At 41.0% G+C, this 14,464-nt stretch overlaps 2 protein-coding genes across 6 annotated transcripts; both read right to left on the bottom strand.

Moving 5' to 3' along the window:
• Positions 1-2,895: 2,895 nt before the first annotated feature.
• Positions 2,896-3,883, bottom strand: LOC121706391 (transcription factor 15-like). Its single transcript, XM_042088077.1, has 2 exons — positions 3,271-3,883; positions 2,896-3,033 (listed from the first exon to the last, which is right to left on the bottom strand). The coding sequence occupies exons 1-2, from the start codon at positions 3,739-3,741 to the stop codon at positions 2,974-2,976; spliced, it is 531 nt and encodes a 176-aa protein (XP_041944011.1). The 5' UTR covers positions 3,742-3,883; the 3' UTR covers positions 2,896-2,973.
• Positions 3,884-10,281: 6,398 nt separating this feature from the next.
• LOC121706388 (ubiquitin-conjugating enzyme E2 variant 1-like) lies at positions 10,282-13,287 on the bottom strand. 5 transcript variants are annotated; one of them, XM_042088072.1, is made up of 5 exons: positions 12,389-12,505; positions 12,079-12,150; positions 11,810-11,958; positions 11,530-11,655; positions 10,282-10,933 (listed from the first exon to the last, which is right to left on the bottom strand). In XM_042088072.1, exons 1-5 carry the CDS (start codon positions 12,429-12,431, stop codon positions 10,787-10,789), a joined length of 537 nt encoding a protein of 178 aa, XP_041944006.1. In that variant the 5' UTR covers positions 12,432-12,505; the 3' UTR covers positions 10,282-10,786. The 5 variants fall into 5 exon arrangements, with proteins under 5 accessions (XP_041944006.1, XP_041944008.1, XP_041944007.1 ...); XM_042088074.1 differs by lacking the exons at positions 12,079-12,150; positions 12,389-12,505 and adding an exon at positions 13,217-13,287; XM_042088073.1 differs by lacking the exons at positions 12,079-12,150; positions 12,389-12,505 and adding an exon at positions 13,052-13,187.
• Between the last annotated feature and the right edge of the window lie 1,177 nt (positions 13,288-14,464).

Below are 14,464 nucleotides of genomic sequence, written 5' to 3'. Positions count from 1 at the left end.
AAGTAGCCTATAGACCTACGTTATGTAGGCCTAGGATACAGATGAATAGTGTTTACCTAGGAAGATGGTATCCAAGAACGTGCAAATACACTAGGATATTAAACATGGCTTAATAAGCTGTACTATAAACAGATACAGGACATTGAGATAGGCCTAAATTAGCAAAATGAATCAAACTAAATAAAACAACTAGGCTTATGTCTTTCATATTTCAAGTTGTGTGTCTGCTCTGCACTGATAGCTGACTGGCTTTCTGGGCCTTTGATTAAGGATAGGCTATCTCCCACTGCTGTTACAGAAGAAATATAGAATTTCTTCAGGCAGTGCCAATGTCTGTAGTGGCAGTAAAGTGGCAGACAAGGAGCAAAACCTGAGCTGTAGACATTCAACAGTGTTTAATGTTTCAAATTGTCTCACAATTTATTAGATTTGAGGATTTCACATGTGTTCCAATATAATTACCAACTAAAATATATCCAGCATATACCTACTTGAAACAGTTTACCTCTTCTATTCATATATCTGCATAAATCATTCTTTTATTTTTTCTCGCTTTCTTTTTTTCATTAACAGTTTTTCATTAGGTCAGTTGTATAACTCAGTATAACTTTGCAGCTATAAGAAATAACTCACTCTGAAGGATCTTCTCACTAATTTGTGTTACTTGGCAATTTCCCCTCAACTTCATGACCCCTATGCTCAAACTGAGAACAGTGACAATGCTCCTGTTTCCGTTTTTTAGGAAGGTAGCTGCTGCTGATCCTCCCATGAGACATGAACTTGCCCCGGGGTATTGTTTTATTATTTGAACAGAATGGGAGGGATCACCGGATCTGGGAATTTTCACCTCTGCCCCCCCATCTTAGCCCAATGGATCCCTGACAACCTCTCATTTTCACGGACGAAAAAAGAGGGAAGTCCAGAAATGCCCTGCAATCAGATAAACCTCACTGACACTAGCTCATGCTGTCATTAAAAATTATGTTGCACCTACAACCACAGGGAAACAATGCCTAACAGTAACAATAGGCTATAGCCACTGGATGTTGTTCATTTTATGTGCTTTACATGCTCATTTCTATGTTGAGTAAATGTTAGTGTTAGTACCTCTGAAGAATGAATGGCAGAAGTTTGTCTATAAGCATAGCCATTATTCATGGGATGGGTGGATACATCCCAATATTCAGAACAGTGGTGTTTGTTCCATCCAATATTTTCCAAGATTTGTCAAGCCATTGTGTGGTCCAGAAGCAGATTTATTATGCATAGCCTATATGCATCTGATTTGGTGATTGGAATAATTGTTACACTCAGAAGCTACATGGTGCACTATGGTCATTATGGTGCATTGCTTGCAGCAAGATAAGCTTACAATCACGTATTATGATAATTACCATGTTCGATGGAGGAAGAGTGTGCCTCATGTTGCTGACCCTTTAGGAAGAATAAAGTCAGGGAATAATGTGACAAGAACACTTTAGAATAAACTTGATAGACTTGTTCCATACTGTCACATCTATGTTTAAGAAATATGAAAGGAGTGAGAGTGGGGTTGTAAACATACACCATACAAACCAGCCGTGTGTATATCCTTTAACCCCAGTAATTTCAGTTAACTTATCTGCTCTGTTGTGTTTTGGTCCCCTTTGGAAAACAGAATTCCCACTCCAGATTTAAATGGGGCAGGCATGCACTAGTGAACAGGGCTCAACATGATGTCAGAACTGGCCAGGACCCAGACACCTCAGGAGTTGTCCCTCAGGGCTCGTCCACACAAATGCTTTCCTTCCTGCAGCTCTACAACATCCTCCGGTGGCGGGGACCCCTGGGAGCAATTTGCTGTGGGCGAAGGGCCAAGGCGATAGGTTGAGACCCTAACCATCCATGGCAGCTGCGGGGTCAAATGGTCCATGGAAAGGTGACATGACTTTTAGGACACTTTGACACCTCAAGTAATTGAGCTGGAGACAAACTGCGTTCATACGTTTTCTGTTTATACACACTGCTAAAATGCACACAAACAAATGCATTTGCAAAGGTCTGGACACGGTGGATAACTTTTGACTGAGTCTTGATTCATGATCTGCTATTCGATTGGACGATTTCATCAGTTTACCTCATACACAGGAGACAATATGTCCATGGGGGTTCTCAAATCAAACCAGGCACACATGCACTCACACATACTCCATGGTCTCTTGATTCTCACTCCTCTCCCTCCACATGTTTTCTCTCAGAGTGATCAGTGACTCACACCTTTGACACAACAGCAGCTGTGGGTTCAGGCTGAAAAGTACAGGTATTATTGGCTGTGACTAATCAAAAGCAGACCGGCATAAATCTGTCTTGTGACTTCATTGTAACTCATTAAAACGGTTGCTCATGTTTTCTTGCCTGTGACACATGAAAAGCAGAAAATGGTTCATACAACTTTCATGTCTTCTTAAACCGTCTTAAATGCTCAGAAAATAGAATTCAATCCGCCATTTCCCTAAACATCACATGATGAACACATGGAAACAACAATATGGCCAACCTTTTTTTTTTAACCACAGAAGCACAAGGTGTTTACACTTTGTAAATGAGTCTTTGAGCTTCAGTTCGATTTCTTTAAAATTCATTCATTTTAAAAAGATGATCTCATGTTAATGTTTTTGACCATAGCAACATTGGAAAGCAACATTAAATGACAATGATCCTCATGTAAAAATATATATATATTTAATAAAAACATAATTATTAATCCTTGAAATCACAACAAATAGGATTGCATTCAAATAGTCACAGATAGTCCATTCATTTAGAGGTCCAGACAGCTCATGGGCTGACTAAATCCAGTGAGATGCAGCTTTATTCAGTTCTGTGGAAGAGCTGGTGGACTGTATCCGATGAGATCCTCCATGATGTCCACCTGAAGAGCTGATGCCACGCTTAAGACATAAAGTAGGTTGTAGACTTGAACTTCTCTTTAGTCTACCGTTGACTGATACGCGTCTTGCAGTGTAGCTTCTGACAGTTTTTTCCGTCCTTCCCCTAGAAGAGGAAATAATTGGTTGAAACACAGCACCAATACATTTTTTTCTGGGCTTGTCCATGTCATTTGTGTTAACATATAGCAAATATGAGCGCTAAGACACATTTGAATTAGGCCTGGCCTTGAGTCAATGCCCTTTCCAAACTTGCCGCACACCTTGGGTACGCTTGGGTGTGCGCACTGTAAGTAGCCTACATTGTATTTGTGCTGTAAAGAAAAGTTGGTGGGCTTCTTACCCCTTTGCGTTGGTTTCTCAGGCAAAAGGTGCAGATGGTCCGAGGCTGCTTTCCCTCAATCACGGGCGCACTGAGACATGGCTGGCCCTCCAGATGCCCACTTTCAGTAACCAGACAATTGGCGAGGTGAGAGATGTAGCTTGACGCTAAGCGAAGTGTCTCGATTTTGGAGAGCTTTCGGTCCACAGGTTCCGTTGGAATTAGGGTTCGGAGGGCGGTGAAGGCTGTGTTGACGCTTTGTGTCCGTTCGCGTTCCCGTGCGTTGGCCGAGTTGCGTTGCCTGACCACTACTATCCCCCCAGTGCCTGGCATCAGCGCAGCTCCCCGCTTCTTCTCAGCAACAGCGTAGCATCCATACATTTGGTCTGAACTGCTGTCGCTTCCACTGTGGTTCTCATCATCATCTGACATTAAACTTAAGTCCGCATAAGAGTAGTGGGACGCGATTGTCCTCAGCATCGTGAAAGCCATTATGACTGCGATTCTTGCAAAAAAAAAGCAAAACGCAAAGAATGTCTTAGCTATAACGTGTCTGTTCAACTATATTCGACATAAAAAATGTCCCAAAGTTTCAAATGATTTACCATAAAATGTTACTCAAGTTATTCCACGTGTCTTGGCACAAAGTATGACAACAGAGTCTGAGGAGGTGGCTTTTTTATTTGACCCTTCTGAGGGGAGGAGCTGCTAGGTCTCTCTACATGAGGTCTCTTCCCTCAGATAGCCTGCAGCTTATCATTAGATATGGTCACTCACAGCGTGTGTGGTTTCTATCTATCTATCTATCTATCTTCTGTATCTATCTATCTATCTCTCTCTCTCTCTATCTATCTATCTATCTATTTATCTTTTTGTCTGTCTGTCTGTTTGGTGTGTCCAGAGTTACCATTCACTTTAATTTCTGTTCATCATGAGGTTTTCATCAGATCCCATTTAAGATAAAGACTACTGGAGTTTGTTGTACTGTAAGGGTCACAAAAAGAGGCATTCACTTTTCACACTTTCACTTTGGCCAAGAGATCCATTATACGCCTATTACTCAGTTAATGACTATTGAAGCCATTATATCCTGGTCCCCTGTGGGCTACTATATAAAAACAAATGTTTATTCTCTCATGAAAATGACCTAAATATTTGTGGTTGATTTTTCTCAGTAGCAGGGCTGACCCAGTGGTGTTCTAAAAGTAAGTTAGTGGGGTAATGGGTTTATCTTTAAACAAACAGTTTGCAGATGCTGAGTGTGATTGAGTGACACTTTCCGTGGGGAAACCAAATGGTCTGCATGTTTGCGGAGGCTTCCCAGAGCTGGTGCCATCAAAGCAGACACTTTCACAAACACCCCCCTGATACATCTAAACTCTCTGTAAGGGCTCAGCTGCACCAACAATGCTGACCTGACCTGCAGCCTCCAATAAAACTCCAACAAAAACAAACCAAGCATGCACAAGCATGCGCGCGCGCACACACACACACACACACACACACACACACACACACACACACACACACACACACACACACACACACACACACACACACACACACTTTTTATATTGGTTTCACTAGGTCCTGAGCTCATTTGGAGGTTTCAGTCCAGCAGCTACAAAAAATATAATACAACCCCAAAACAGGAAAAGTTGGGACATTGTGTAAAATGCAAATAAAAAAAGAATGTGATATACAAGTCCCTTAAATATTTAGCCGCAAAAAGACATAGGCAACATATCAAATGTTGAAATTGGACTATTGGAAAATATATGTTAATTTTGAATTTGATGCCAGCAACATGTTTCAAAAAAAGTTGGGTGCATATTTAGCACTGTGCTGCTTCACCTCTTCATTTAACACAAATCTGTAAATTTAGGAACTGAGGAGACCATTTGCTAGAGTTTTGAGAATGAAATGTTACTCCCTTACTCCTCGATACAGGATTTCAGTTGCTCAACAGTATGGGGTATTCTTAGTCATGTTTTTCATTCCATTATGCACCTAATTCTAACCAAATCTGGACTGCAGACAGGCCATTTTAGCACCTGGACTCTTCCTATGGAGGAATACTATTTAAATATGTGCAGAATTCATTTTGGCATTGGTTCCTAAAATATTCAAGGTCTGCCCTGGAATAGACATTGGCTGGATGGTAGTATATGTTGCTCAAAATATGTACATTATTCAGAATTGATTGTACTTTGCCAAATGAGCAATATGCCCATGTTGTAGGCACTAATGCACCTCCAACACCATCATGTTGGGTTTGGAACTGAGCACTGAAACAAGTTGTAAAGGTTGGATACTTCAGGTCCTCTCCTCTTTAGCCCAGATGAGTCCATGATTCCAAAAAGCATGGCAAATTTTGATTGGTCTAACCACAGGACCTTTTTCCATGTTACCTCAGTCCATTTTAAACAAGCTCAGGCCCAGATATTTCTGTATCAAGTCTCAATACAATTTTGGCTGTTACAATTTTGGCTGCAGTTTTGAATTGAGTATCAAACTGTGCACATAGACAATGGTTATCAGAGGTTTTCCTGAGTCCATACAATGACAGGTCTGGAAACAGGTCTGGTTTTGATGCAGTGCCATCTGAGGTCCAAAATACCATGGTCAATTTGTTTTTCAGCTCTTTTCCTTGTTTACAAAGATTTCTCTGGATTCTCTGAATGTTTCAATAATATTATGTCCTGTAGATGAGAAGCTCCCCAAATACTTCACAATTTCATGTTAAGAAGCATTACACTGTTTCATCATTTGTGCACACAGGTTTACACAGAGTGATGAATACCCCTACATCTTTACTTCTAAGAGACCCTGCCTCTCTGGGATGCTCTTTTTCATACCCAATCATGTTACCCTAATTAGTTATCGAACATTTCTCCTTTTGTTTTCTTTATCATTGCACAACTTTTTTATGCCTGTCCCAACCTTTTTTAAAACATGTTGCTGGTATCAAATTCAAAATTAACATATACTTTCCATGAAATAGTCAAATTTGTCATTTTCAACATTTGACATGTTGTCTGTGTCCTTTTTGCAACTAAATATGAGTTTAAGAGATTTGCAGATTATTACATTCTGTTTATATTTTACATTTTACACAATGTCCCAACTTTTTCTGTTTTGGGGTATAATATTTTTTGTTAAAATATAAAATAATATTTTTTGTTGCTTGGTTTATTTCTGAGGCGTCTGTAATAACGTTGCATCAGGGAGAGTGAGAGCACAATAACACATTAGGCCTGACTTACAGGGTTACAACATCTCAATCTTAAATGAGAAAATACCGTCACTGCATACAGGATTTTATGAAGTCACTCATTTTCATTCAGAAAACTTCACAAATGAAGAGTATGAGCAACTCATTTCCAGTGAGCAACAAGCCATGCCAACAACAAGCCCTGATTGTGGGGGTGTATTTGTCTAAGATAGGTGTATTGTACTGCAGTAGTGAGGTCCTGAAGGTCTGGATCAGGAGTAAGGGGCTCTCCTGGGGGTTAAGGGAGGAAGACGTGCTAATCTGGGCCACAGGAACCAATCACCTGGCTGGGTGAGAGCACCGATAGAGGGGTGTAGAAGAAGAATGGTTGCGTGTCAGAAGTCTTCCTGTTGTTGGGGGAAAGGTTCTGAAATGTCTCCGGAAGTACAGTGTAATTACGCCCTCCTCCAGGCATGTGGGAAAATTTGGCGCAGTGTCTGTTGTCAAAATAGCTCCATTATCTACCTTGCAACACTTCACCCAAATTCTAGATCAGACCAAATAATACACCACCACTGCACAGGGTATTCTGGTGAACATTCCAACCCTGTGCAATAAAAATCTTTGAGTGTTGGTGGCAGCAATATTAATAATTATCTTTATCTATCTCTGTGAAAAGGTTGCTGATATTTTTGGCCATTTTTGTTATAGACAAATATGTAATTAAAAATGCGGCAGAATTCATTGTTTGTGGGACTGTTTACAAACGACATGCTTGTAGTCCTTATGCCTGATTTCTGGGATATTCATTGATGTATCATTTTCTGTCTCCCAAATTAAATCCCATTGTGCCTCAAGTATTGTACTACGGAGCCCCCAAAGGGCCATGGTAGGAATTATGTTTTAGAGAAGGAAATGTTAGAGCTCCTTTTGCATCTTGCGTCCTCTTGCAATACTTTTGTATTCTCTCACACTAAATTTTGTGCTCTTACTTTTGACTTGAAACACTACATCGGGAAGGCAACATTCCCAACTCAATAAGATTCCCACCGTGTCCCTTTTGTCCCTCCAGGTATGTTCTACAGTTTTTCTCAGTTACTTTGGTGAATTAGAATTAAAATTCTCTAAACTAGTCACAGTCCCTTGTGCATATCATAAAAGGAATTTCTCAGTACATCGAACAGCAAATTCTGTCACATATGCAATTTTGTGCACAATTGTCGCCTGTTTTTTACATCATCAATTGCTATCATATGTCATATCAGTCATGACAGTCAGAATGTATACAGGTTCTCTAGTCCTACCTCCAAAAAAATTAGGCATTAGTTCATTGCTTGAGTCATTACATGCAAAAGTTGTAATCTGTCAAGTATATTTTCGACTGTTTCACTTTTTCGGAAAGGATTGCTGTTCTGCAAAAAAGGTATTTTTTACTGCTCGACAATGAATGACATGCCAGATCTGGCAACAAACTACAGTACAAACATTACATAAGAAAATGGTTGCTGAGTAACAACAATATTGATAGCATGGCTAAGCATTTTGATGATCCTGTTCGTATAAGGAAGGTGCAAGAACTTGTCCTTATGATGGCTTTTGAGATTGGCTCAAATCCTTGCTTTTGAGACATAAACTAAGCATTAAGTCTTAGGTAATTTAGTGTAGTTTGTTCAAACTGTTTCAGGAAATACACTCACTGTTGTGCCAATGTTGATTTGAGAAATGCATCAAAGCGATCAAAAAACATTTGATATATTTGGCAATCTTACTATTCAATCTGTCAATGTGCTTTACTCAGTGATGAAGTAGGGAGCAATGTTGCCACACAGATAAATGGAGGCCAAAGGTACTAAGTGCAACCTCTTTCAAAAATGTTCAGCTACAATGATCGTCATCATGATTCAACTCATTATGATTGAAAAGGACACAGTTTATTTCTGAGAGTATGGTGTGTATAACATTTCAGTCAGCAGACAGGCATCTACCTGTTATCCACAAGTTATTGGGTTATATAAGTATAAGTATAAGTATAAGTATATACTCTTTTGATCCCGTGAGGGAAATTTGGTCTCTGTATTTATCCCAATCCGTGAATTAGTGAAACACACACAGCACACAGTGTACACACAGTGAGGTGAAGCACACACTAATCCCGGCGCAGTGAGCTGCCTGCATCAACAGCTGCGCTTGGGGAGCAGTGAGGGGTTAGGCGCCTTGCTCAGGGGCACTTCAGCCTTGCCTACTGGTCGGGGTTTGAACCGGCAACCCTCCGGTTACAGGTCCGAAGTGCTAACTAGTAGGCCACGGCTGCCCACACATGAACGTTATGACGTTCATAAGCTGATATACTCAATTACTGCATGATCTACGCATCCAAATCCAATACTACAGGGACTCCCCCTATTGTGTGAACGGTGTTCATATTGCTACACTAGATTTACATTTATTCATTTAGCAGACTCTTTTATATTATTGGCTGCATTAATTGTCACACAAATTACACTCCATGTGTTTACAAACAAATGTGCTAAATGTGTTTGACCTCCTTGAGGAGGTCAAATGTCAACTTCACCAATAGGTCCTTCCAGACATTCTTGCACAGGCAAAGGGTTGGAGGTCCATTTGAGCCCATGACTGTATATGCAATTACTGGCCTGTATCAGCAGAAGCTGCCATTCTATTTTTCTCCACAGGGGGGACAGCCAGTCTGTACTTCCAATCCATGCCTAAAGGTTTAATCATCCATATTGCTGCATCAAAGTTTCTCATAATTTTGTTCACATATAATCAAGGAGACAGTGCAATCACTGGACTGGATTTATTTAAAATGTGCATGCCAGCCACTGCATGGACAGTCAAGACAGTGACAGAGGTCTCACATGGGAAAACTGGTCCGTGTACCATCTCATCCCTGTAGCCGAATTCAAATTCAAGTCTCCCAGCATTGAAACATGCTATCTCCAGGTCATATTGAAAAGCAGATACACATACATGCACTGTAATAAATGAAGCATTTCAATTGTGTCTCCTGTAGAATAGTTCTATATTATACAAAGGAGAATGCTCTTTTATTTGAATTTTAACTAATGGCCACCTTACACCAAACAACTTTGACAAGATTTGGGAAAGATTATTGAAAGATTGGAGTCTTTTCAGTAAAGCTTGAATGGGGGGCATTAGTTAAAAGACTACAATCCTTCAAGAGTCTTTCCCAAATCTTGTCAAAATTGTTTGGTGTAAGGTGGCCATGACCTAAACCTTGGATGTTTCCTATGCGATAAAGATCTCATAAATCATACACATAAATAATTCATCACTGTATTTACGTATATGATTTTCCTCTACAACACTATGGTCTGTCTTGTTCAGGTATAAACAACTTATAAAAACGTCCAAAATGTCCATCTAAAAATCACCAAAAGCAAAATGTATGAATGTAATGTCTTTTCTGTAGGACATAGGATTATTATGTCAGACGGTATTAGTAGTGACCAACAGTGACCTCGGTACACTAAACTGTGTGTAACTTCAGCTGTGGAACAGCTGACCTCTGATCCTGATCTCAGGTTCTATATGAGGAGCCAGATTAGGCTAAGAATAGTCTGAAAAGCACAGGTCTCTAAGTAAAATGTCCGCATTCAGAAGTGACCGAGGCACATGAACTGCAGGGCTCTGTCCAAATTCTGATGACTTTTCAAGAGACCTAAATGGGTCAGCTGGATCTTTGACAGTGAATAAAAATGTCATTAACTTTCTGCTGAGGCTGCCTGCTCATCTGAAACCACCTTCACCACTACAAAGAACACAGCACACACAAGCACACTTAATAAGACCATTTATGTTATTTTCACAATCTGCATGTATAACAAATAAAGATTAAAAAAAAGAAAAAAGAAAATAGTAAGATGTACAGTATTTGCTTTTCTTTTTTTTCCGTATTATAATGTCTGGTCTGCATGGGGGGTGTTGCCCGCCTGTGCATCCATCTCTTCTGTCCAGTGAAGTCTCCTGCTGGGGGTAGCGCTCAGTGGCTGCTGCAGCAAAAAGGAAGTGGGCATAGCATGGAAGCAGGGCAAGGGTATTGAGGATGGATCTGTTTTCATTTTTCAAGAGTCTTGCAAAAAATTGGAAGAGTCTGTGCATACATATGCCGGTGGGACGTCATGTGTCTGTGTGCATGAGTGGTGTCATGCAATATGTTTTTGTGTGCGAGTGTGTGTGCGTATGTGTGTATGTGTTGTAGAAGTGAGCTGAACAGTATGGAAGGAAGGTGCCTGTAGATTAGGGGGTCTGGACGAAGAGCAGGGGGCAGGGGACGAGGGGTCAGTTGCTGTAGAGTTGTCCCTCGGGGGGCTGCGGCAGCTTCATGTTTTCCTTGCACATCATCAGTCTCCGCAGCTCCTGCAGAACCACGCGGATGCTGTACGAGTTCTGCCACTTGGACAGCGAGGACACCGCACGTATGTCAACCTACCCGAGTCAGGACAAAAAAAGAATCTAAAAGCTGAATTTCAACACAAACCAAGGATGCTCTTAAGAAAGACAGCAATCCCAATTTGTTCTTATCAAAAGAAGCACCCTAAAGAGTAGCCATATACAGTATATCTATCTAAAATCTCTCTCTATACACACACTTCAGTAAATGTTCTGGTGCACTATGTAAATTAAGTTATTCAGGAGGAGCTGTCTGCGTTGACAAGAAGGACCTCTTTGACTGACATGCAAAACAACCAACCATAGACAAAAGGACCTCTATACTCTCTGTGAAAGCCACAGTCTATCGCTGGCCATTTTTCAGAGTTGCTCAAGGAGGGAAGAGTGACTAATTCCTACAGTGCAGCCAATATAGCAAACAACATAAACAAGTATGCACACTGTAGGAAGACCATTGAGGGCTGAGATGATCCAATGCACAATTCAGATTAGTTAGTATGCCGAGTGGGTTCTTAAAAGGGTGAATTAAGAGGGTCTAGTAAGAGATTACTAATGACAAAAAGGTTATGTGATGGGTAGGCCTAGTTAACAAACCCACAATCACTGGAATTTACAACATAAGGAGAACTCACCACTCCATTGGAGTTGTGCACGCCATTCAGATTTATCTTGGTTAGGAATCGGACAAACGGGGGTATCTCCGGGTATCTCGGTCCACATTCCACTTTCAGACTGTAAATCCTGTTCTCATAAATTGTCTAAGAAAGGCAGAGAAAGAACAGTTTAATGAACACCAACGCTAAAGTAAATGCAGACCACACTGCCATGGGTCAAGTTATGGCTCACCACTCTGATCCAGAGATGTGACTAACATGAGCGACTGAGAGTGAGTTTAGTGAGGGCCTGCCTTACCCTGGGGGGGCCTATAATGGTTCCATTCCAGCGTGTGAGCGTCATGTCCTCGTCGTCCTCCAGACCCCAACTGACAGTCCCATCACCAATACCCTTCTGGCCCTCCTCCAGCTCCTCAAGAAGCCGAAAGTTTCGTGGAACTTTGATGCCTGGGGAGAACATAGACACTTAAATTGTTCAACTGTGAACTGGACATCTCTGCAGAGGGGGGGGGGGGGGAACCTCCTGGAGAGAATCCAGGCATATCCAAAATGGAACACAGGGCATACCGATAAGAATACTGCAGTCAGGGTGTACTGTTTGGCCTCTTTTCTCTCTTTTCAGATGAAAGAGGATTTGGCCTAGCGATACAGCAAGAGATTATAAATTCATTTAACATATGAAACATTTTTTGTTCGTTTACAGGTTATATTACAGAGACTGAAAACTGCTGAGTCTTCCTTCAGTTCCTTGTTTCTGCCACCTGACTCGAGGTGTTTTGCCTGTCCATGTGACTCCTCAGTTCACAGACTACAGCCATGCATTACAATGAACAGCAGGTCTCTATTCAGCAATTAAACGAAACAAAGCAATACAAACGTGCAAGATTCTCATTTGCATGTCCTGGTCCATGAACTAACATTTAACTCAAATCGTTCACATTATCCCCTCCAGAGGAATGCACAACACTAAAAAGCTGATCCCAGACTAATCAGTGCCGAAAAGCGAACTGACAAGACGTATTCAATTCAATTTGATTTAAAATAATTTCATATAAATTACCGATTCAAATTAACTACAAAACCTTGGATTCCCATGAAGTACACAGAACTACATTCGACACCGCACAGTGCGACTCATTCGAACACCAGACCGATTATTATAACTTAATGGAACGCATTGATTATTTTGTAACAGTCATTTTCATTGAGTGCAAGACACGCATTTGAGAATTAATGCATTTCTAAGCAACTCGCTCTGCAGGTTGTGTCGGTCTGTCATGACGCTGCAGTTGAATAAGCTAACTATTTAGCTGCTAGCTAGCTTTCCAGTACATATGAGGATGACCACAATCTGAACAACATTGTATTTTAACCATAAATAACACAATATCACGTCAACGTTATATCAAACAAACCACCTGCAAATAGCAACACATGTTAACGCCCAGCTGCGAGCGTTTCACTTGCACACCGCCAACAGCTTGTTGGTGCCGCAAGACACCCGGCAGCAGCAAGGCAAGTTCGGAGGCAAGCAACCCACCCACATTGTGAAACGACTGGGATATATTCCGGGCTTTTCTGGACAAATACATGTGCTTCTTATATCAATGCACCAACAACTAGACGAAATGATGTCCAATCAGTTCGAATGCAATATGATTCTACGGACACAACAATATTTAAAGAAAAATTTATATTCGTTAACCTGATCCGGCGGCACCCGCCATCTTGTCGCTGTAGAGCGGGGGCGCGCACGTACATCCAGTGATTGCAAGGCTCAATTGAACAAGTAGTAGGCGTAGCCTACTGAAATGCAGCTTCTGCAAACGAACTTTTCGTAAGCAGTCATGGGTAACTGTAGCCTCGATGACACCAGACCCTTCTGAATTTAGTGGAAAAGGTTCATTGACTTCCAGCAGAGGCGCGCAACTAGGCCTAGTAGTGAAATTAAACTTTAATTGGTGCGTTCTTACCAAATCATTTCAGTGTAGCAATATTGTAAATGGTTTTATGCAGTTGTTCACTCATTTTCAAAGAAGTAGCCTAGGCCTACACGTCCTTGCCGGATTAGCGATTGTAAAATGTCATGGAAATACATATAAAAAAAGAGTTAAAGGACAGGAATGAGCTGCAGTAGCCTAGGCCTGCCCTATACCCTACAAAGGTAGGCTAGTTGAAAGTGAGAGGACAAAGTCTGATTCTGATTAGGGTGTAGAGCTTTAACTGTGGTAGGTAGCCCCTAGGCCTAAGGTTTGGCTCATCTGACAGGACATAGCCTATCATGTTTTTGCCCAAGCCTCTGCTCCTACACCATTCCTGTGAGGTGAGCTCTTTGAGGAGGGTATGATGGCCTAAACAACTAACACATTCAGTATGACAATGCTTTTACGACACAGTATCTTGTATCCTATTTGGTGTCAAGTTTAGCCTAGGCTACATATTATGGTCAGGATCAGGACCTACATGAATCATATTAAAAACAATGTGCAAATGAAATAGCAAAAAAGTGCCCTGTTACTGCCCTCATGTGGTGGCAGATGGTTAAGTATAGCCTATCATTTGCGTGTGTCTGATCTGTCAGGGGCAAACAAATACAACAAAGCCAGCACTAAACTGACAAAGTGAACAGCTGATCAACAATATGCACATCCACTGGCCCAGAGTCCTCTGCATCAATGTCCCTTCAATGTTACAACACAGAAGAATAAGGTAACTCAAGCTGCATCTGTTATTAGAGCTGGTCCTGCAAGTGTCCATTGATTTATACGTTATGTTTTATATATATGTTTTCTTGGTAAAAAAAATACAAATAATAATAATAAATGCAAAAATGCCTTTCCAAAATATATATATTTTAAAGTCTGCCAATACTGTCTGCCAAAGCTGTCAGTGGGCCTACCAAACTGGCAAACAGAGCAGGATGCTGATGCCACCAAAACACGAGCACAAAATG

Source organism: Alosa sapidissima, chromosome 4 (genome assembly GCF_018492685.1).
Source record: "Alosa sapidissima isolate fAloSap1 chromosome 4, fAloSap1.pri, whole genome shotgun sequence".
NCBI classification, from domain to species: domain Eukaryota; kingdom Metazoa; phylum Chordata; class Actinopteri; order Clupeiformes; family Clupeidae; genus Alosa; species Alosa sapidissima.
Note: the sequence above shows the minus strand (reverse complement) of the source record. Positions and strands in the feature narration are given on the sequence as shown.

Coding starts and splice junctions, on each gene's coding strand:
- LOC121706391 (XM_042088077.1), bottom strand. CDS start 3,741: ATGGCTTTCACGATGCTGAGGACAATCGCGTCCCACTACTCTTATGCG. Junction 3,034..3,270: donor TGAGAAACCAACGCAAAGGG/GTAAGAAGCCCA, acceptor TTCCTCTTCTAG/GGGAAGGACGGAAAAAACTG.
- LOC121706388 (XM_042088072.1), bottom strand. CDS start 12,431: ATGTTAGTTCATGGACCAGGACATGCAAATGAGAATCTTGCAC. Junction 12,151..12,388: donor TGCAAATGAGAATCTTGCAC/GTTTGTATTGCT, acceptor CTGTATCGCTAG/GCCAAATCCTCTTTCATCTG. Junction 11,959..12,078: donor TGACTGCAGTATTCTTATCG/GTATGCCCTGTG, acceptor TGTTCTCCCCAG/GCATCAAAGTTCCACGAAAC.